The following is a 24,190-nucleotide window of genomic DNA, read 5'->3' as shown; positions in this document are numbered from 1 at the left end:
CGATAAAAGCTGGTTACCTCTTGAATTGCTACAAAATAAAACTGTATTTCCTCCCTCAGCCCACTGGCTGCAATGTCGACACCTTGATATGCCATGAAACCTAAATTCTGAACATCATGGCATGGAGTGCATCCCAGTTTTCCATGTGTGGCATGTAACCATTCATTTTAGCTTTTAAACTGGTTTTATTGATCCTGTGTCCAGACAGAGGGATAATCAGCAGCACAGCATCATGACCTGTTTGTTCTGAAGATCCTGCAGCTTCCACTTCTCTTCCTAACATGGCGCCTCCTCACCCTGACTCTCATACTGACAGGAGGAACCACAGAGCTCTGTTAGGTTAAAGCTCATCTTCTGAAGTTGGGATATTTTCCTCCAACAGGTTCCAGAGGAATCACCTCAAACCAGATGTTGGACTGGATTTTATTTCACTGTCATTTGTGAATGCTAGAGCCTCATTTTCAACAGTGGAGCTATAAAGATTGAAAAAGGTTATCATTTTGGAGAAAGTCTCATCAACATCAATATTTCCACTAAATAAGAGGTGAAAAAAATTGTTTGATAAAGGAAAAGCCTCTCAGACTCTGAGCGTGACAGCACCAAACTATTTTTATATTAGATAATTAATTTAACTTCACATAATTATCATGTCATTATTATCATTATTTGTTTGTTAAACATATTTACCGTGTTTGATGTTTGTTGTAAATGACAAACAACAAACATCACAGACTAACAAGTTTGTCATACAGCAGCTATAAAGCGCCAAGACAAAGGTAAACAAAGGTAAAACAACCCGAACAGGTGATCAACTCTAAACCACTCGCACCTTTTTACTCTCCGTCTCTCTTTGTCAGTTAAGCACACCCGTTGCCATGGCAACCTCCTGCGCTCCTCGAGCCGACCAGAGATTACGTTAAAAACATAACATTCAGTCCGACACGATATCAGGTTTGCACGCTTGATATTTATTTTGCGGTCATTATTAAGCCTCTCATAAACACAGCGGTGGTTGATTAGTTCATTTTAAACTCCTGCTCTGCTAGTTATTGTGACATCTGTGTTTTTTTTTCTGTGTCCTTGTTTCCCCGTGAGTCTCTGTGATGTCCTGTCCTCCCTGTTGATTGATCCCAGCTGTGTCTAGTTTTCCTGATTACCCTCCCTGTGTATTTAAACCCACCTGTTGTCTTTGGCTCTTGTCGGATCCTCGTCGTTTATCATTTGTCTGCTTGCCTTCACAATCCAACTGTCGAGTCCTGCGTTGATTTAGCTCAAGTATTCAGTCTTCCGTTTTTCAGCTGCTACCGGTATTAGCTGTGTGCTATAGTGTTCCTGCCGTGCCGCCTGTACTGGACTGTGTTTTGAGCTTCTCTTTATTAAATCATCATCATCATCATCATATGGGTCTCAGCGTTCTCACCACCACAAACCACAACTCATGACATTTATTTTGACAATGGAACCGAAACGCACAGAATTGCGCAACACCTTGTTGAAACAATTATCACTGATATTATTTTTGTTGTGTCATTAATTTGAATACGTTTTTTTGTTCTTTAATAAAGTTACGAACGTTTTGATAAGGAGTCAGAGGAAGACGTGCTGGTCTCAGCCTCCTGGCGGCGTTCAGTGTGTCACCTAATGCTCTAAGCACGAACAGTTCAGAAACAATATGAAATGGGGGGGGGGGGAATTATTTATTAACTGATTAAGTCGTGTTTTAGATTGTTCTTGAAAAACTAATCAGTCACGACTGATTACTGGGTGCACTGCACAGTGAACCCATTGATGTTTTACAGCCGCTCCCCTCTCTTGCAGGTACTGCGTACCCCCGCTAAATCTTTTGGAGGTACGCAGTACCCTACCGTACCCCCTTTCTTTCACCCCTGCTGTTAACTCGAAAACGCCGTGTTGTGTGTATATGCTGAATTCGCTACAGTCTGAATTAAAAATATTGAGGAGTAACAGTTTCCAAGCGTTGTTCTCCACTTCGCAAATAATTGAAACTAAAACTGAGGGGTTTTTTTTTATTCGCCTTTCATGTAGCAGCCAATCTTCCAACTCCGACGCACGGTGACAAAGACGCAGCACTATCAGCACCACCTTCTTATTTTCCGCTCAATACAACCAGCTGCAACTTTTGTCGCTGCGCAGCTGCTGCTGGATCCTCCTCATAGAAGCAAGCTGGGCTCATTTAAAGCCAAGACAGGCGGCTTGATGATGTCACATCCGTGGAGTAGGGTCCTCTGAACGATTAGCTCGGATTTTCGCCGCATGCGTGCCCACAAACTTTTTCCCTCCTCCTGGATGCAAGGTTTCTCCCCGCTCGGCCGGATGGCACGCGTGACGGACACGAGTGGTTGGACGTGCCGCCCTCCTCCCGATTCCCTGGAAGTCTCTGTTTTAACCACAGAGTAGTGGACGCGGCGGCCAAGGCGCACGGATATATAAATATATATATAAAAAAAGAGGGGGGGGGGAAAAACTTCAGATTTTTGTTATCTAGGGTTGCTGAGGTGAAGGTGGAGCAGGATGTGGTCGCTGTCCGTGGTTCTGAACCCACTGCTGTTCCTGCTGTTGTTCGGATACTGCCCTACTGTGGTGAGTTACCAAAACACAAAACTACCTCCCGTTTGCACCTGAAACATAATATGAACACGAGCGGATCTGTTTTTTTTTTTTATACGCGCTGTTAGAAATGTGAAGTTTAGTTTGTTTTGGGAGGAGCATCGCATTACCGTATGATTTATCTGATCATTAACACAGGAATGAGTCACCTTAGCTTTCTGTACTTATGTATGTATGTATTCATTCTGTCTTCAATAGAAACAGAATATCTATCTATCTATCTATCTATCTATCTATCTATCTATCTATCTATCTATCTATCTATCTATCTATCTATCTATCTATCTATCTATTCATTAGCACAAGGTTGACTGTTTTCATAATTAGATTTATTAGCTGTCTTCTTTATGTTGTACAAAAATACTAAAGTTAGACCATTGGTCGTGGTTTATCTTAGCTGTATAGCAGTAATTAAATTTTGCTTTTGATGCCACTGCAATTAGGGATTTATAAATTTGTATATTTTGTGCACATATGTCAGATTTGGTCCTTTAATTAGCATAACAATCAAATATACCACTTTATGGATGGTTTCAGCATCTCAAAACATTTTGGGAGTAGTTTGGAAAACAGAACCAGCAGCTTGCTGATTACAATACCAAAACCAAGCAATGCTCAATTAGGTTCATCTCACCCATGTAGAGTTCTCCCATTTTTTTATTTTTGCCGGTGTCTTGATTGCAAAGCAGTTTTCCCTCACCTTGCCAGGACTGGCTCTCTGGCTTGTAACTCAGAAAGAGAGAAAATATTTTTAGACTGAAGGAACACTTCTTCAAAGGAAAGGAGTGGGAAAAACTCATAATGAGTGCTCAAAACAAAGGAGGGACCAGCTGTCTGAGTTATTTAATGGGGGGAAACGAAGAAAGTCTCTGTGCAGTGTTCCGTTTAAACAAAAAATAATCAAGTGGGGAGAGCATCTGGCTTGGCTAGGCATCAGAATCGTTTTAATATGAGAAAATGTGAGCGTGAAAAGAGGGGAAAGGATGTGAGTCACTCAAGAGACAGTAGAAAGAGCTTTTTCAAAGATTACTGAGACCAAATTATTTCAGAGGTCTAAAAAAAATAATCAGAGCTGGAGATGTTTTTCTACTTCCTCCTACTTTTATCCCAGCTGACTGCAGATCATAGGCATGTCACGTCGGTTTGTCGGCGTACGCACTTGTCCCCTAATAGTTTGTCATGATGTCATCCTTTAGCAAACTTGTCAACATATTTTTGAAGTGTTTTCCAAATTTCATGGAGCACACGATTAGCACAGAAGCTCTAGTTTGCATGTAAATACGAGTTACTGTATTTAAATAACCTTTTCTGAGCTGATGTGATATTCTATTCTAAAAAAGTTTGAAAAAGAAAGAATTTCAAAACACGATTATGTTATCGCCTTATTTATACATAAGGTATATACACAAAACTCATGTCAAAAAGAAAAAAAAATATATAGACATACATAAAGAAATTAAATGCTGCCTCTTGATTAGTCAAAAAATTGAACTATCTCCATTGGCTCGCTCAGAGAGGATGTGCTTTTTGCATCCTGTGCCAAATGTTTTTCAAACTGCTCAGGCTGACAGTCTGGGGTGAATGGCAGAGTGAAATGATGGCTGCACTTAAAAATCAGGACACCCGACTTTTATTTAAATCCATAGGCTTCCAAGTTAAGCGCATTGTTCCCGCTGCATTTCCCCTTGGGGCTTCGTTTTCATTATGATGAACACATTCAACAAGGGCTGTCAAAAAGGCTACTATTTGGGACAAATTTTTCGACCACAATTAAAGTTTATTGGCACATGCCAACACTTCAGGATGCTCAGCACTGTCTTTAGATCTAGTGTGCCACTTTGTTACTTCTGTTGTTCTGATTTTCAGAAGGGAATGGCCACAGTTCTTGTTTCAATTGCAATTAATTTATGACAAGTATTTCTGTAGTAATCAAGCGATGGGTGGATGGATGGGTGGATGGATCGATGCTCAAAGCTGGAGAGTGATGCTAAGTGTTTATTAAAAACTCATATTGTCCATATAAAGATTCAAAACTCCATCCAATGATGCCAAACCATGGTGAAAGTTTATTTTCTGAGTCTGGAAACAGAATAATGTTCCTTTTCCGTTACATTCTTACTCATCCAGACCTGATAAATACCTGAGTCTTATTCCACATTTTTTAAAATTTTCTGGACTGGGAAAGTTGTTTTTTTTTTTCTCTCTTTTTTTTGGATTTAGACAATAGCTTTGGAGAGCCTGTTGCATGTTCTAAAGAGGAGAAAAAAATGCCTGAATTCATGTTTCTCTGTTACTCCCTGCAGGGTTTTATATTAAACAATAACTGAACAGTACAATTTCAAAACTCGTGGTATTCATCAAGACTAGGCAAGACTGTTTATAGTTGAAGAGACAATTCACTGGAGACAACACACATTGAACAAAGACGTATCTTACAACAAAAGTATTTTGTTCTTCCAAGACTTTGAAAATAAGTTTCTGGAACGGGTTTGTGTCAAAGCTTTTGGGAAATAAGGCAACGAATGAAAAAGCCACAAAAGGGAGGAAAATAACCAAACATTACAGCGATAGTATGTGCTACTTTTGTTACGACGAGATCATCGGTATTCGTTTTCTTTGTCTCCACAGAGGTATGTGCAGTGAATTTATGCTTTGCATGTTTGTGTGCAGACCATCAGGCCAAAGGAGGGCTGGCAGGTGTACAGCTCAGCTCAGGATGCAGATGGGCGCTGTATCTGCACAGTGGTGGCACCTGAACAGAATCTCTGCTCCAGAGATGCCAAAGGCAGACAGCTCCGCCAGCTCCTGGAAAAGGCATGAACGCGCCTACACACACACACACACACACACACACACTGAAGTGCATGCAAAGTCTTTTTTACAATCAGCACACCTGAATTTATACAGACATTGATTTTCAGCTGTTACTCATATCACTTTGCTGCTGTAATCCTCCCATAGATTGTAGCAGCCAGATTCACAACACCGTTTTCTGCCTCTGCATCTATTGCATGGATGAGATCAGCTAAATGACATGTTGTGAAGATGAGATTGGCTTCCATCCTATCTTAGCAGAACTGGAGTGTCATCTGTTTTGCAACCAGTGGGGGCCATAAAGAAATATTGCAGTATTTTTTGAAGCGAGGTTCCATTAGAAGAAACGAGTGGTTAACACTTTACCCGCAGTTGAGAAGGAATTCAGCTTAGTTCATCCTTTTTACCTTCTTGAAACTACAGACGTCGCTGTGGTTAATGCAGACACTTTAAAACTCTCATCGCATTTGCATTAGGTCATTATTTATAAAGAAGCTGGTAATTATTTATGGGGGAAGGTAGCAGTTCACCACTAATGATTTTTCTGGCCAGAAGGGAAACGGAGTCCCTCAGATGTGTTCTGGGTCTACCCTGTTGTTCCCCTCCCCACCACCCTAATGAGACACTTTGAAGTCAACTCCAACAGGAGGCATCCTGGTCTGATGCCCACCTAAAGGGACTCCTATGCAGGTGAGACCAGGCTCTATGTTGAGCTTCCCCCAAGCTGCAGAGCTCCTCACCTGCAGTGCAACCACACAGAGGAGCTAGCTAATGCTACCTGCTTGTGTCCAGAATCTTGATGTTTTGGTCATGATTTATGATCCATATCTCTTAACAGTAAACAAATCTATTTCTTCATCATATGAACCAGAACAGCACATCCATTTCCGCAGAAGAGGCCCAACCCATCTCTCCATCTCCAGCTCCATCTTGTAATTACTCATTAATAAGACATTAATATATGTGAACTCTTCTGACTGAGGAAAAGACCGGTTGACCTCTGACCAGGAGAGAACAATCCACATTTTCCTCCCAGGAGATTCACCACTCTTCTGTGAGCCTCTCTAGTGGAGCTCATGGCTTGAAGATGTCAACAGAACCAGATCATCTGCAAGTAGAAAATATGAGCATCTTAATTCCTAAACATCCTAAAGTTCCCAATTCAAACGCCATTCCTTCAAGGACCACAGTGGAATGGAGACAAGGGAAAATGCTGACTGCATCATAGAGCACAAGCTTGACTGTTTTCATTGTGCTGTGATTATACAAGAACTGGATTTCATCGCTTCCCCCCAAAAAATTGCGGCAATCCTGACAAAATATCTCAGGAAACTTGGTTTTTAATCATGATGACTCCACAAGGTCTAAATCCAGCATCCCTGGAAGAATCCAGTCCACACTTTGTGCTGGACAACTCCATTGTCTGCAATAGAGTTGTTTTCTCCTCAGTCCTCAGAGTCTTGGCGACTAAATTAGGCATAGACATTATTTACAAACCAGGGAAAACGCATGGTGTATGTAGTTTATGTTTCACACATCTACTAGCAAACAAATATTACAGCACTGAAGTCTCTCTCTGAAGTGACTGTTGCGTTCTGATTTAGCCTACATTTAGCCACTGTAAGCCGATGCATGCTCTCTGTCATTTGCTGGGGCCTCTGACACTAATGTACTAAGCTGCCTCAGGGCTCCAGAAAGGCCTTTTCAGCATCCCTCTGCCCAGGCCAGGGATGAACGCAGTGTGTGATGGTTGTGCTGCTTTGCTTCTGATGTGCTCCAATAATGTTGGCTTTATTACAATGAGAGTCAAAGAGAGAGAAGAAAGGATCACTTTTTTTTTTCTTGTCCGTGTGCCCTACAAACCTAGTAAGCTTTTTGTTAAACCAGCAAAAAGGGTCCCTGTATCCTTGTTCTTCTCTCAAATAAACTACCAAATGCTGCAGATTCATTGACTTTTTTTCTTGATATCTAAAAGAAACACACTAAAGTCAGATATTTATTGAAATCAAACATTTGCATGCACTGTAAACATTTTGTTCCCACTAGCTGACATAAAATCAAACCATTACTTACTTTTGCTAAATGTCTTCATATAGGTTATTTTAAAAACATGTCTTCATTAAGGCAGACTTCAAATACATTGGTTTCTTGAGTGAAATCATGAACACATCTAATAAAACTGCTGAGGAATCTGGTTCTGTGTGTTGCAGATGAAAGTATTCATGTGGGGAATGAATACTTAAAACAACCGTTAAAAGCTGCGTAAGGATACTGGCAGAACCTAAGATTTGTACCAGAACGGGTTAAAAGGCCACTCAGTCCAAAAGAAAAGCTTGCAGTTTGTAAATGCACAACTAGCTTAATTTGTTGGGACACCTTCTATGTTCTGATGAAACTAAGTTATTTTTTCATAAAGGCTTGGAAAAAAAGTGAATGTTCAAGCCTTTGGAAACAAGGAAGTTTAAGTGCCTTTCTATGACAGTCAATGAGGAATGAAAAGCTTGTCTTCCCTTTTTATACAGTGTATGTAAATCTGATTGAAACTGTACGTTTTGAAGCTGATACATCCTGCAAGTTTGCCGAAAGGCAATCACACTGGAGGTCAAGGTGTTGTTTCGTTTCTGGAGAACGTAAAGTGAAGCGAGGCACTAAACAGCTGAAGAAGAAGAAGGACATTTTAATCTGCCGGTGGACGGGAAAATCAATGCTGCACCGTCTGATTCTTTCCAAAAGGTACAGAACATGTCACAGTCAATCGAGGTGCTGAACCTGCGCACGCAGAGAGACTTTCAGTACATCATGAGGATGGAGAGCCAGATCAAAGGGCTGCGGTCAAAGTTCCGGCAGATCGAGTCGGACAGGAAGACCCTCGTCAACAAAAACTTTCAGGTACTTTCTGTTTGATCTTAAACTGCGTGAGAAACATCTCAGAGTGGTTTTTGTACGAGAAACCTGATATGCATGTGAATACATAAAATGTAATCCTTGACAGGATCATCAAAGGTCCACCTCTGCCCCAAACAAGGACAGGTTTTAAAACCGAGACACTGTTTGACTGCAGCAATAAACCTGAAAACATTGAGGTTTGTTTGATCTATAAAAGGGCAAACCAAGGAGAACACTTTTATAGAATAGAAAATTACACACTTAATTACTTTCTATCTGTAATGTCACCTTGGAGTTTCAACTTTTATCTCAGTTTTTTGTCTCAGTTCTCTTTCCATTGCTATTTGGCAATACAACACTTTTCAGATATTCCTAACAGAAATTTTAAAAGACTATAACTTTTGTTCCCTTTTTATTACATTACAGCCACAAATTTCAACATATTTTGCGGGCAATTTTAGTTACTCTTCAAAAACAACATAGTTAAAAAATGTGTCATGGAAGAAAAATGAAATATGGCATTCAATAAAAATCTGAAATTGTGAGATGCATTTGTATTTACCAACCCTCTGCCCCCTCACTCTAATATCTTTTGATAAAATCTGGCTTATCCAACTGCCTGTCTGTGTAACTTTGAACAATGTCACTGTGCCTTGACCAAAAAGGAGCAAAGTGACCCCAGAGCCCCTCTGGATGAGCTGCAGAAATGTTCTGCTCAGGCGCTGAGTAAATCTGGCCTTTATGGAAAAGTGGCTAACAGGAAGATACCTTAAACCTGTAAGGGTCCAACCCTGCTGGTTTAAGCCCCGTCTACACTGAGCTGGTTTTCGGTGAAACCGTAACCTCGTTGCGATCCAGCTGCTCGTTAACACGCCTCCAGCGATCAAAGTGTTTGACACCAGCACTTTTTGAAGCCAAGTCTTAGAGTGGAACTTTTCCAGAAGGGGCGGTGGGTTAAAATGTTTGAATACAAATGAGACACCAACAAATTCCTCTAAATCGTTTAGAAAATGTATCCATTATTAATCTTGAATTTTAAATTTGACTTGAAAGAACTCAACTGAATTAATAAGTAGACTCAGTCTGGACAGGTTGTTCTTTTAGATCTATTCTTTATGTGAAAATTGACGGACTCTTGGGCCCCACCATCAACCTGAGGACACTATGAATGTTTCGGACCATTTGCTTAGATTTTTATGGGATTTGATGTAGAATATGCTAAAACTGGTATTTTATGCAACACGCAAAAGTGAAAGCGTCATGAATAAATGGAAAAGAGGATTTGCAGTTGTTTTATATCACATAATTACAGTCATTATTCATTTTCTAAATTACAATTTCAGGATCTGAAGGGGAAGATGGAATCCCTGCAGCCACTGATTCCGGTCCTGGAGCAGTACAAGACGGATGCCAAGCTAATCTCCCAGTTCAAAGAGGAGATCAGAAACCTGTCCAGTGTGTTAATGGGGATTCAGGAAGAAATGGGAGCCTATGACTATGAGGAGCTGCAGCAGAGGGTCCTGAACTTGGAGAACAGGCTTCACAGCTGCATGAACAAACTCAGTGAGTGTCTCCAATCAATGACAAAAACAGAAAGGATAACTGGCACATTTCCTGCTGCTGCAAGCAGATTGGCATTTTAGCTGGAGAGCAGGAAGCACGACAGAGCTGGTGCCAGAGCCAAAATGATTTTAGTTGATTGAGAAAAGCCTCATTTGGCGTCACAGGACATTATGTTTTATTGCTGTAAAATTGTGAAGCTTTGTGCCATGGCATTATAACTTACAGGAAAATCCTGGTTTTATTCAAAGTGAACAAAATCAAATGTAGCCTAAAAATATGATTTTGTTTTGTCAGATCTGATTCTCTCTTCTTTGTTGACATAAAGGGACATGAAGTGTGATTACATCACTGCACCCACTGACGCTTAGCTGGACTAATAAGATCAATTCTTCTCCCAGAGCTACCTTGTCTTGCGTTAAAGGCTTCCATAACTAGATTCCACAACTCACTTTTATCTGCCAACGTCTCGACATAAATAACTAACTGATCTATTCTAACAGGAAATCCTTTGGTGCTTAAAAAGATGGCTTGGCCGTAGTGTTGGGCTGAAGCCATTTGATTGAGTTGTTAAAATATGAACTTAATGTGAAACTGATCAACTTGTACAAGTGTAGCCTTGCTGGGCATTTCGAAGAAATAAGATGTCTAGCCGGATGAAATTAACTACAACTGAAGCACCTCTGATAATAAACCATCAAAAATAAACATTTCTCCGCGTTCAGACAGACGTGGTGTGGTTATACTTCAGCACTTGCGTGTTACCTTCCCCTTGTATTTATTCAATCGTGAGAGCTGTAGTGTTGGCAGTGCTCACAATGCCGCCCACACTTTAGTTGCTGCCTGCACTTTGAGTTGTACTCCAGTCATAATATGAGAACATAAGTGATGAGAGCCGTGTGACGTGTTTTACAGCATGTGGCAAGCTGATGAAGATCACTGGGCCGCAGACAGTGAAGACTTCAGGGACACGGTTTGGAGCTTGGATGACTGATCCATTAGCTTCTCTTAAAAACAACAAGGTGAGTTGATTTGCTCTGATTTTCTGCTGTGCAAAACGATGTTTGCAGATGGTCTAATATACTTAACATCACCCTTAGTCGCTTCTTCTAGATGAAAGACATTTGTGATTAAAAAGTAGAATTACTGCAGTTCTCATCGTTCCCTGTATAGTGCAGTGGATTTGTAATTTATATGTTTACATTACATAACTGTCTTTGATAGACAAAACTCCAGAGTGATAAATGTCTAGCTAAGGTTCTAGTTTATTTAGGTTTGTTGTTAAAAATCAGGTGTACTCTTGCAAAAGATTAAATGTATATCATTTACTGGAGATTTTCTCTTTAAATGTTATCTCAACTCAAAAATGGATGTCATTGAATGGATTGTATATTTCACAAATTAAATTCAGTAAATCAGAATTGTACATCATGTAGATTTATTTTAAATGTTGCAGAGTTTAAAGGATACTTTCTGTGTTGCTCTTCCCCCACAGGGACAGATGTCTAGGCACAGCATGTAGAGCAGGTCACTGAACTCATGTAGACAGGAAGCGGCTCACATTAGTTCTCTTCTCTGTAATTATCATTGGAAAAGGTGGAAAACGGTTACAGTACTGGGGAAAATGCAGGTTTGTTAACTCAACAAATATTGTGGAGTTTGGTAAGCCATGCATATAACAGCAGCCATGTTCCTTTTTTTTGTTTTTTTTAAATTGGATATGCAAAATGTCATTTGCTTACATAAAATCGGACTGTAAACAAACAAATATTTAGAAGTTGAGATCAGCCAATGAATCTGAAACGGATAACATGAAATGTCTTTTTTGGGACTCCAGTCCAACATTTTGGACTGGATCAGAAAACACTTGTTACTGGAAGGCAGCCTAACAAACAAAAACTTGGAATTTAATACTTGACATATGCTGCAAAAAAACAAGTATGAATATTATGCAAGGCTGCATGGTGGCACATTTGGTAGCATTGTTTTGGGCTTTTTCTAAATGGAGTTTGCACGTTTCCCCCATCAACGTGCGTATTATCTCCAGGTACTCCAACTTCCTCCCCCAGTCCAAAAACACGACTGTTATGTAAATTGATCTCTCTAAATTGCTTTTAGATGCGAGTGTGTGTGCATGGTTGTCCGTCATGTGCCGTTGTGTTGCCTTTTAATGGACTGATGTCCAGTGTGTGTCCTGCTTTGCCCAGTAGATGGCCATCAGCACACCTGTGTCCCTGGAAGGAACGTGTTGATAGGAAACCTTTCTGTTATTCACAGAAAATGCTCAGATGGTGATGTTTAAAGTCTGTAAAGCAAACTGAGTGCTTACTAAAATCTTTTCTTTTGTTTGCAGAAAAAATGTTGAATTATTTAAATTTGACTTTTAATAATTTAACTTTATTCTAATCTTTCTTTTTTTTCTGTGTAAAAAAGTTGAATTATTAACATTCCTAATGAGTTGACCTGCTGAGTCTAAAACAAGCCCAAATGGTTTATGACATTAAGCTTTACTAATACTGATAAGATATAATTATACAGCGGCAAAGAACATTCAAATATATGTTTTCTGTGTATTGTACCCCCTGTTTTACTGTGCATTCATTGCACTGACAATCATATTATCCCATCCAGGTAGTGCACTCTTTTGATAATTACCATTTTTGTGAGGAGTTGATTCTAGAAAATACATTGAATTAAGTAATAATTATAATATGGCCCTTTTTCCAAGACCAGATAGTTTAATCACCAAATAGTTTAATGCACCAACAGTAAATCAAGTAATATTTTATATTATCAAAAAATGTTTATTGCAGTTAATTTTATACAACGTTGTTGTCATAAGAAAAAGGCTGATTTTTATGTGGTCAATTTTAACAATAATTATGCTGCTTGGAACCTAATCATAAGAGTTATCTCTTATTTATCTGCATCTGTAATCGTCTTCCATGCTTCCACTTTCAAACATTACAAAAGTGTTTCCTGCATCTGTCCACAGGTTTGGTACATGGACAGCTACACCAACAACAGGATCGTGAAAGAGTACAAATCCATCAGTGACTTTGTGGCAGGAGTTGAATCCATGACCTACAACCTTCCTTTCAAATGGGCCGGAACCAACCATGTCGTCTACAACGGGTCTCTGTACTACAACAAGATGCAAAGCAACATCATTGTCCGGTACAGCTTTGAGACGGGCCTGGTCATAACCCAGAGGGCGCTGGAGTCAGCAGGCTTCCACAACGTGTACCCGTACACGTGGGGGGGCTTCTCGGACATCGACCTCATGGTGGACGAGCTGGGCCTGTGGGCCGTGTATGCGACCAACCAGAACGCGGGGAACATCGTCATCAGCCGGCTGAACCCGGACACCCTCCAGATCCTCGACACGTGGAACACGGAGTACTCCAAGAGGAACGCAGGCGAGTCGTTTATGATCTGCGGCACTCTCTACATCACCAACTCCCACCTCACTGGCGCCAAGGTGTACTACGCCTTCTCCACTAAGACATCGACGTACGAGTACACAGACATTCCCTTTCACAACCAGTACTTTCACATGTCCATGTTGGACTACAACGCCAGGGACCGCGCCCTTTACGGCTGGAATAACGGCCACCAGGTCCTGTTTAACGTTACACTTTTCCACATTATTAAAACAGAGGATGACTCTTAGGGACACTGTGCAGGTGAGAGAAGGAAAGAAAATATACAAAACTGGAAGGTTGTGCCTAAAAATAATCAGATAATTTATTCTTCTTTTAATTTATTTTTGTTTTACTCATACTAGTTTTTGTTTTATTTTTGCCTTTTTTCACTGACTTACCTCTTTTAATATTAAACTTTAACTTATTTCTGTACACTGATTTTCTTATGAGTATATTCTATTGATAAAACAGTTTAAAAGAAAGATAAAACTGTGCAGCTTTTTGACCCCTGAAACAAACGGAGACGTTTCTGTGGCATTTTCCTCTTCATATTTTTTTTTCTCTGATGTAGAAAGCCCATTTATTTATGCACACTAATTTAATCAAATCTTTGACTGTAATCATTAATCATTTATTCTTTCCTTGCCATTTATTGATATTAGTATAATTATTCCTGCTTTTCACTGCCTGCATTTAGCTTTGTATTGTTTCCCATCTCAAATTTTGCACTTGACCTTGTGACATGTGGGGAGGGACCATAATGTACCTGTACAGTTAATGTACTTGGCCGTTTTTGTGTTTATGTGGGGGTTATGTGGTCATCACAGCCGCTGGTTATCTTGAAGTACCAAGTCAAAGTCCTTAGCGACCACTAATATCTGACTGCCTTTAACTTAGTACTCTGAGATATTGTAGCTTTTTTGTAACTTTAGCAGCAGTTTGTATGCCTTATTCTGTGTAGTATGTGCCGTAAGCCGAAGGATAACACTTCTTGTGCATGAATGTTGGCTATCCTGATGGCATTTTTACTGTGTTTGTGTGCATTTTGTATTTGCACAACATTGCATTCTCCTCCAATGAAGCTATTGTCATGATCCAGTTTTACATACTGCGCTACTTCAGTTCATTATGTGTTTGTTTGTGTAAATAAGACGGTATCCATAGGAAAATAAAATATTGTTTTCATAAGACTAGTGACGTATGTTTTTTTTGTTTTGTTTCTCTTTTTTTTTAAATAATGAAAATGTCTTTAAAAGATTTATGGGAACAAATGTCAAAGATCACTGCAGTTTTCAAATAGCTCAGTGCTCTTACAGCCCCTGGTTACACTGCTTCATTTTTTTCAGAAGATAATTCTTTTGTTTTTGTGTGCAACATATTTTTACCCATAAGCTTATAAGATAAACATCTGCCAGTACATGTTCAGCACCAACAAGTCTGAAATGGTGGCCAGAATCCAGTATCCATGCCCACAATTTGTTCATTACTGATACTAAATCAGATCTGTGCTAATTTTTTGTACAACATATGTGACGCTCTAAAATTTATGAAGGATGTACTTCTTTTTAACCAGTATAGCTGCTGTCTAAATGCTGCAGATATGAGGACAACAGAAATAGAGGGATCAAACAGTGCAGCCAGAACGCGCCCCTGAGTGAAAGCATCAACAAACCGTGTAATTAAATCACCAGTGGTATGGCAAGGTTACGGATGTTGACTTTGACGTGGGGATCATTTGAAAGGAACCTTGTCTGAACCTCAGTTTTAACAGGTTTCATTTATTTAAAAAATATTGAAGTACGGGATGTTCAATTAGTGAGTAATGTGTCATTTGTTTCAGCTTCGTGTGCAATAAAAAGTTGAGAAGGCAAAAGAAACCCTTCTTCTTGCTTCTTCTTTCTAAATGTGAAGTTTTCAACGGGGGATAATATGTGCAAATCCCTGGACAAATGACACATTCTCTCTCACAAGCTCCAAGACAAGTATTGCAAGTTTTTCCTCCTAATTTTCAGGCTGCCAGTCGAGCCAAACAAGCTGATGCTTTGAAAAGATGGAGTGAGATTATCTCCTGCCAAATCAGAGGTCTTATTTTTGCTGTACAAAAATAATGAATGCAAGATGAGCAGATTAGCAAGTGAAGAAATGGATTTTTGAGGTAAGTAAATCTAACAGTAAATAGCACTCTGCACACAGTGAAACCCAAGAATAGAAGTTAATTATCAGTTAATTATCTGGCAAATCCGTTTTTTTTTTTGTTGTTGTTTGTTTTGTTTTGTTTTTACAAATCCTTAGGATTAATGAGGGAAGCAGGATTCTCATGAGGCAATTCTAAAAAAAAAAAAAAAAATCCTTAATTTTATTTTCAAAAAGATTACAAACTTTCACTACACTCCAAATCATTCACTTTTTACACTTTTGCAGAGGTCTGTTTACTTTTTGGAAAGTCTTTCAATCTTTTGGCAACCTTTAGGACTGAGGAGATCTTATGATGCTAAGGTAGATTATACACATAATCATCCCACCAGTCTCTCTGTAGCAGTCAGCAGTATTTTTGATAGTGTGAACACATACCTCTTATATCCTAATCTCTTGCAGGTTGGATGCAGAGCCTCCTCTCCATGTCAGATCAATACACACCAGTCAGAAGCATCACAAAGGTCAAAGGAGCATGCACTGAGTCTACACCATAGGAAGCAGAGACAAGTATAGATTTCATGAGATATTGATGTCTCGAGGGCAAAGATGTCAGCGAACTTCAGGTGAATCACCATGCAGCCCGAGCTAAATCTTTCTGGGAAGTGGTTCCAATATGGAGTTAACATATTTCCAGCATACAGTGCTTTGAAAAAGTTTTTTCACCGTATAGATTTGTTTTCTTTTTGTTTTGTTTTTATCATACTGAACTGATTCAAATAAAATTTAAATATCAGGTAAAGATGAAATACAAATTTGCACTCAAGTAAGAATAGGACTACTTCAAAAATATAGCATTTGGTTAAAAAAAAAACGAAAACGTCTATAACCAATATTTACAGTAGGTAACATATGTAGCAACATTGCAAAGTTGCAGTGACAACATTTACTCTGCTAATATTTGCAGTATGCTCACTTTACCTGCAAATGGCACAGCAGGCTCAGAAAGATGGAAAACAACCGAACAACAAAGCTTGTGAAAAAAACAAGAGGCTTCACTTCAACATAAACTGTAGGTTTGTGTCTGTGTTTAATGCATTTTACTTAAAACATGTTTGTTCATCATTTAGTGAAGTCAATCTCAGCAGATAGAAATTTTGCTCAAATAAGAGTAGCAACACTTCATAATACTAATACTCAAGTAAAAGTCTAAGGTAAGGTGTCATAAAATACTCATAAAAATACAGTTTTTCCAAAATGTTAGTTAAGTAAATTAGTTACAATCCATTTCTGCTCGGTGGACATTTTATTTCAGGTTCAGGTTTTGATGCAGCCCAGACGGTGACACAACAACCACATGTTTGAGTATTGGCATGATGTCCTTCACTGAAATGATTTGCTTGTTTTATGCAAGTTGTAATACAATGCAGGAGGTGTATGGGGGTTGAGCAAAGTTTTATTGTTCTTTGATAAATCTAAATGCTGGAAAAGAGATTATCATGCTTCACATTACAACTACACATTTATTCATTTTCAAACTCTCAAGTTGTCAAGGTTTTTTTCTGAGTTATTATTGTAGCTTTGAAAATTTCAGTATGCTGCTTTTGCATGTAAAAGCTCCCATGTTAGCATCGCCATTTGCAGATGCTGTGCGAGCCATAAATTAGACGTGGCCAGCGTCCAAACTGAAATGGATCAAGTGCAGCAGATTTCCACAAGTGTTACATTTTTATGCCTGCATGTTCCTGAAATCTGAGTGTTTTTGAAATTGTTTCATTTTCTGATAAAATTAGGTGGTTTGTATTTTTTTAGGAGTTTCTGTTCACAGTTATAGCGAAGAGATTGGAAAAAAAAAATAGTTTTCCTCAATTTCTAACATAAACAAGAACTTTGTTTTTTTTTTTAGATTTTTCCTCATGTTATTTAACTTAACTCTTTTCAGTAATCATCAACTATTTTGCTTTCAGTCTGCAAGACATTTTCCATTATTACTTTTTTTCTTATTACAACAAAGCTAAATGCCTGCTTTGAAGAACATATTAAAATTACATTATTGATTTCCTCATTTAATTCAATTTCTTTTTGTGTTTTCTTTGGTTCGCTCAAATTAAATTCTTTAAATGAAACATCAGAGACTCATATGCCGAGTTCAAAGAAAGCAAAAACCGCACAACAAAACCTCCGCATAAACTCACCATAATGGGATTTGAGGATTAGCCTCAAAGTCTGCTTTTCGTAATTCTAAATGTGTTGCTAAGTAACAGGTGGAATTAATTTCATTTCATTTGTGGAAAAAGTGAGGGTCAAAGAAATAAACACCACCATAGCAGAGTGCAAAATAGAAGGGGGTGTGCTGAAGGGGCCACTTTGTAGCATATGATAAGTGTTTATGCAGAGCACCAATTACCATCACCTAAATGAGAACTCTAATTACCGTGATCCTTTTAGTACCGGTGTACAAGTATGCAGTGGGAAGCCGTAGTCATCACTGTAGCGTCTGATTAAAGCAGCTTTAACTTCCTCAAAGCTGAAAAAGAAAATTACAGCAGCAAAAAAAGTTACAAATTGTCACGACAACTTCAAATGATAACAAACGGATAAAGAATATGCAATTCATATAGACTTGAATTAACATTACGGCAAATTTGAACATAATATCACACTGTTAGCTGCAGTTTACGGTTAGTTTTTCTGGACATTTTGCTTTTAATTGGGGAAAAGCAAAAAGAGAACAAGTGTCTTTCTGACCGGGAGCTGACAGCGTGTTGAAGAGTTATGGACCGGACGCTTTGGAGCGTCTGGTTAGGAAGCGCATTACAATCCTTTGGTTGAAATGTAGTTTGTAGTCAATTTGTGCTCAAAACCTATTTTAAGTCAATCATCGGCCTATAAAATGCTGGGAGTCACATGTGGCACGCAGGCCTTGAGTTTGACACGTGCATTACGCCATAGAACTGCCAATTGGTAATTAAAGTAAAGTAGCTTTGATTTCAAAGAAGCCGACATTGAAGTCGATTGGCAAATGAACCATCACGGAAGAGGAAGGCTCTTGTTGTCTCACTGCACCCCAAGAGATGCATAACCGACAAAAACCATTTCTGTCTAGTTTCGAACCAGAGACCTTTTGCGTGTAAAGCAAACGTGATAACCACTACACTACAGGAACTGAACTTCTCTGCTTTGTTTCAGTTTGAGGTTCCAAAGTTGATGATGTGAGATGCAACATGAAAATTTCAACTGAGGTTTGCACTCAGATGCCTGGATTCAGAGTACAGACCATGACACCACAGAACCCTTGTTGACCTTTAGTAAACACCTATGATGAATAGAACATACAAAATCTGTTTCTGTCTGGTTTCGAACCAGAGACCTGTTGCATGTAAAGCAAACGTGATAACCACTACACTACAGAAACTCATGCTCTTTGGAGTGTTCCTGGTAGATGATCCACATTTTGTTAGAGACTAATGTCAACGATGGGCATGGAACAATGTTAAATACTTATACCACAGATCCTCTCAGAGAGCACAGTAACTTAGTGAACAAACTGTCAGACTTATAATTGTGCCTAATTTCACATTACAGTCCATAAACTAAGCCTGGGATTAAAAAATTGTATTGAAGATGTCATTAGCAGAGACAAATGGTTCTACAGAGACTTGGCTAAATGGCTATAAAATAAAATCAATACTTACAAATAAAAAATGGTTCAAAAATAAAATTAACACATTAAAATAAAAAAATATCTCTGAAATACAATCAACACTTGAAAATTAAAAATGGTTCAAAACTAGAATCAACACTTCAAAATACAAAATCTCTGGAAAATAAAATATTATGTATGTTGTTTTGAAAAACATTAGAACATAAGCACTTTATCAAATCTTCAATGTGGTAAGATCATGTAAGTTCTTAAATCCATGGAAACTCAACAGTTTGTAAGGTAGGTGAGTTAGCTCAGCAGGTTAGAGCACCGTGCTGGTAATGCTGAGGTGTCGGTTCAAACCCCGTATGGGGCAATTCATGTCTAAGGTCTTTCAGACAATCAACACTTCACAATAAATAAGGTTTCAAAAATAAAATCACCACTTCAAAATAAATAAGGGTTCAAAAATAAAATCAACACTTTACAATAAAAAAAGGTTTCAAAAATAAAATCAACACTTTACAATAAAAAAAGGTTTCAAAAATAAAATCAACACTTTGCAATAAAAAAAGGTTTCAAAAATAAAATCAACACTTCAAAATAAAAAATGGTTAAAAAATAAAAACACTTCAAAATAAAAAATGGTTAAAAAATAAAATCAACACTTCAAAATGTATAATGGTAACTGTTTCTGTCTGTTCAGTCCATAAAATAAAATCAACAAAATGTATTGAAGATGTCATTAGCAGAGACAAATGGTTCTACAGAGACATGGCTAACAAATAAAATCAACTTACAAAAATGGTTAGGAAGAGCATTACAAACCTTTTGTTGAAATGACGTGTTAAATTCAAGTCTCCATTATAGACCAGAGAAAACTAAAGAGTGTTAATCCATTTGAGGAGCCGGCAGTTTATCTTGAGGAAATAAATGACGACGAAGAAGTTAATTAGACTGTAACATGCTCAACCACTGCGGACGTGGCTCTGCCGCGTCGAAGAATTAGAAACCGCTGGAAGTAACTCATCCAGCAGATTTAACAAATGGAGCCTTCTGGGTTCACGTTACCCAGGAGAGCGGCGGTCCTAAGGAGCTGCAGACGTAACATCTGTCCGTTTCGGAGAAGCGAAACCACGCAAAAAAAAAAAAAAAAAAAAAAAATCCTTGTAAAAGCGCACACCGGACCGCACAGGGTAAAACACTCAGAGTTCAGTTGATCTGTTTGGATCAGACAGATCCAACTGACTGATGAATTAGCGCAGATTTTTCTGCAGATGGGAACCAGGAGGAAGGGCATTCAGACCCCAGCGGGTGAAGTGATGCTAATTTAATTTAATTTAATTTATTAAAAGTTATTGGGGTGGTTTTTGTCACTACGGAGAAAAATGTAGATACATTTATCTGCTTAATTTGTGATGGGGTCTGGATTCACGGTGAATATTAACTAAACCGCATAAATGCGGCTAAATGGCCGATGTTAATATGATTGTAATTTCACGGATAAAAATAGTACAGGACCGAGTTTTTTATGTTGTCGGTCAAGATAACGGATAACAAAAAAAAAGTCTAGCGTCACCTGCCGCCCTGACACCAACTCACACATCTTCATTCACAGTCTTACTTGTAAATCGATTTTTCTTTACTTGGACGTTTTGATGTTAGCTTGTCGATGTTTTATTCGCTGGGAAAACCAATAAGCAGTTTGAGGTGACTCTGCTGCTCTCTAGTGGCGAGAAGCCGTAATGTTGGCTGGTAACAATCGGAATGCATTGTGGGAGATGTAGTTTGTAGTCAATTCGTGCTCAAAACCTATTTTAAGTCAATCATAGGCCTATAAAATGCTGGGGGTGGGGGGTGACATAAAATGACATGGCGGGCCGCATGTGGCCCGTGGGCCTTGAGTTTGACACATGTGCTCTAAGGGATAAGTACAAGCTTGTCTACCTGTCACAGGGTACAAATGGAAACAATCAATGAGTATTATTTTTCATTTAACAATAAAGTTAACAAGAAAAGTGATCAGTATTTTTTGCACTTGCCTGTTGGAGAGAAATGTTAAAAGTCGCATGTGGATGCAGGCTCTTAATGATCTCACATACAGTCTTGAGCGTGCCCTCCAGTGGAGGGCTCACCTCATCAAGAGCCTTTCTGACCAATTAATAAGGAAGGATGTAAAAACCCTCCGTTTTTGACTTTTCTATTGAACAACCTCTACCTTTATTTCTGATATGTTTACACCTCTAAATGTCAGTTACAAGCAGCTGCTCCATAAGAAATAGCTGCTATTAAAACGTTATTTAAATACCACAATAAAGAATGAGGAATGGTTTTGATTTGAAATGAGAATCTTTAGATTAATATTTTCCACTAACTGATTATTATTTTTATGTTTGGCCAATATTCAACAACCAGGATATCCTGGCGCCCAGTTTTATCGACTTTAATAAGGTTTGGTTAATATTTCTTTTTTATCATACAGACCACTTTTCATTGCTCCCTTTTACTCCCTAGTAACGGCCTTAATTATTAGTGTCATAAAATTCATGTCCCCTCTTTCCTTCTCTTCTCTTTCAACTGCAGCCAAGATAGCTGCCCATCCTGATTCTGCCTTGCCATCTTTTGTCAACCTCGGTTCTGAAAACGTTTTCCTGTAAATGTTTGCCACATGCTTGATCACAATAAAGGAACAAAGGTGCATTCAAGCAAGGGTTCAATACAATCAGCTGTAGTTTCTCTTAGATGATGTTTTGTTCATTTATATTTAAGATTTTTATGTGCAGCATCTTTTTATAATTAAATTGAATTGAAACTGTTTATTAACTCAACTGATATAATTTCAGTTTTACTTTTGTCAGCTTGTTTTTTTTTCTGTTATCTCCTAACCCTGTAATAAATTTGATTATTTTTTAATATATTTATACCTTATTATTATCTCTATTTATTAGCCATTTTTTTGTCCCTGCTTTTTCTAAGCTTGGTAAAAGATTTTAAGCCCTTTCATTTTTGCAGTCTTGTGTTTTTGTTGCCAAAGCTTTGAAGTACACCATCAGCCTCCCTATAAGCTTTGACTCCATCCCCACCCCTGTCTCTCCTATTGCATCATCGGCCCGCCCAAAGCAAAAATTGCTTCTTTTTTTTTTCTGTTGTAAACTGTGCTCATGAATTAAGAGTAACTTGGGGCAAGGTTTCAGATTCCAAACGCATTTAATCTGAAATCAAAATAACGGAGGAACCTTTTGAACCATCATCTTTTTTTTTACTAAATTATGTTTACTTCCAATATGCAAACGACATACCCCATTTATTTTCAATTCCTCAAGTTGTAGAAAGTTTGCCCCAACCTTTCGATAAATCATTTTATTTTGACAAGCTGCCTTCATTAACTATAAAAACCCCTTGAGTGTTGAGACACTCAGCAGAATTTAATAGACAGCAAGATCAATATCAATGGAAGGAAGTTGGTGGAGAAAACCATCAAAAATGAGAGGATGAATGTTAAATACGTAAAAGAAAAAATATGAAGTGAAGTTCAGGTGTGATATTATATCTGCTGTAGATAACTGTCCTAACATCTAAGTACTCAGTAGTTTGTCAAAGATACTGAACCTAATGGTTAGTTTGAAAAAGCAAATACTAATCCTAAACTGAGAGGAGATTTTTGAAAATCTGAGATTGATAAAACAAGAACACAAGATTAAAGAATTATTGTTTACTTTTTGGGGCGTTATGAACACCATAAAATTAGACAAGCACAATAACCACAACATATAGACAAAAACAAAACAGCTGGGGAAATAATGAGATCATAAATATAGTTGTCAAAATAAATAACAATATTAAATAAGTTCATTTGGAAAGATAAGACAGACATTAAATAAACAATTCTATCTGCTAACACGTTACAGCCTTCATCCACGTGGTGTAAGAAAAACAATCCTGTTTTTTGATGATAAAGTGAATGACCAAAGACGGCGAGTGTCCTCAGCTCAGAGATATGAACCTGAAACGCTACTTCGCTTTAGTTGTCATACATTTGTAGTTATTTGAGATAAAACAATATTGCTGTTTAGGAAAAGGTTCTACAGTTTAGCTTTAAGGTTAATGGGCTTCTGCACTGTTGTCTGTTCATTGTGTTTTAATTCTCGTAATCTCTCTTTACTAAATTAAACCCTGATATTAATTCGGGATGGATTTTTTTTTTTTTTTTTGATACAAGCTCACTGAAATCCAATTGAAAATTAATTAGAAAATTAATTTCTGTATCTGCACATTCAGCCAATTTGCATCACATAAACAATGATGAGCTGAAATGTCCTCGCCAAGTTCATAACAGTTCTTCTGTCAATGGAATAACAGCTGGAGGCAAAGACATGCTGGACCGAAAAGATGCTCACTTCTTTGGTTAAACACATGGAGTACAAGAAAAACACTTTTTAAAAATTAGAAGAATAAGGAAAAAAAAAAAAAAACATTTTAAGCTGTCAGCACCTTTTCTACTTTATTCAGAGTGTGGCTCCCTAATTCATTTTTCAGTAAGTACCAACAAAAATGCTAATGTGCAGAGCTGCTGTCACATCTGTTCAAACTGGCTTTGTAGATCAAAACCTGGTCTGCAGGTCCACTAAAGGGAGCTCCTGCAAGCACAAACAGAAACCACCATCTAAGCCAGAGATATTTCGCAGTAGGGGGATAATAAGGCTGTGCTGCTTAAGTTAGTGGGTTTTTAGCTCCTGCACAGATTCACATCCTCGTCTGACACTAGAGCTACTTGTTTTAAACATTGCTAGTTTGCATTTGTGCCCTCATTCCTTATCTGTGGGCACAGGAGCAGAGGATTTGTCTCTCTGAATGAATGAGCTCAATAAACCTGTCACAGCTCAGACTACTTGACTGTGTATTGACTCAGGTTATAGGGATCAATCCTTTTTATTAGCTTCCATTTGGCTTTGCTTTACCCACACATGACGAAACCCAATAAAACACAATGTCACCTTAAATAATTGTTGTACCTCTGAGCTGATTTAACCTGTATCATATGTACCAAAGAAAAAGGAAATGTGCAGAAATTCATTCTGTAATTTCTATATAAATAGTCATC

At 38.2% G+C, this 24,190-nt stretch overlaps 1 protein-coding gene across 1 annotated transcript; it reads left to right on the top strand.

Moving 5' to 3' along the window:
• Positions 1 to 2,529: 2,529 nt before the first annotated feature.
• LOC106908539 (noelin-3-like) lies at positions 2,530 to 14,506 on the top strand. Its single transcript, XM_014974672.2, has 6 exons — positions 2,530 to 2,601; positions 5,299 to 5,442; positions 8,176 to 8,331; positions 9,672 to 9,891; positions 10,804 to 10,910; positions 12,884 to 14,506. The coding sequence occupies exons 1-6, from the start codon at positions 2,533 to 2,535 to the stop codon at positions 13,559 to 13,561; spliced, it is 1,374 nt and encodes a 457-aa protein (XP_014830158.1). The 5' UTR covers positions 2,530 to 2,532; the 3' UTR covers positions 13,562 to 14,506.
• The last annotated feature ends 9,684 nt before the right edge of the window (positions 14,507 to 24,190 follow it).

The sequence above is a fragment of the Poecilia mexicana genome, unplaced genomic scaffold (genome assembly GCF_051168715.1).
Source record: "Poecilia mexicana isolate PSO_F unplaced genomic scaffold, ASM5116871v1 scaffold_17, whole genome shotgun sequence".
NCBI lineage: Eukaryota > Metazoa > Chordata > Actinopteri > Cyprinodontiformes > Poeciliidae > Poecilia > Poecilia mexicana.
Note: the sequence above shows the minus strand (reverse complement) of the source record. Positions and strands in the feature narration are given on the sequence as shown.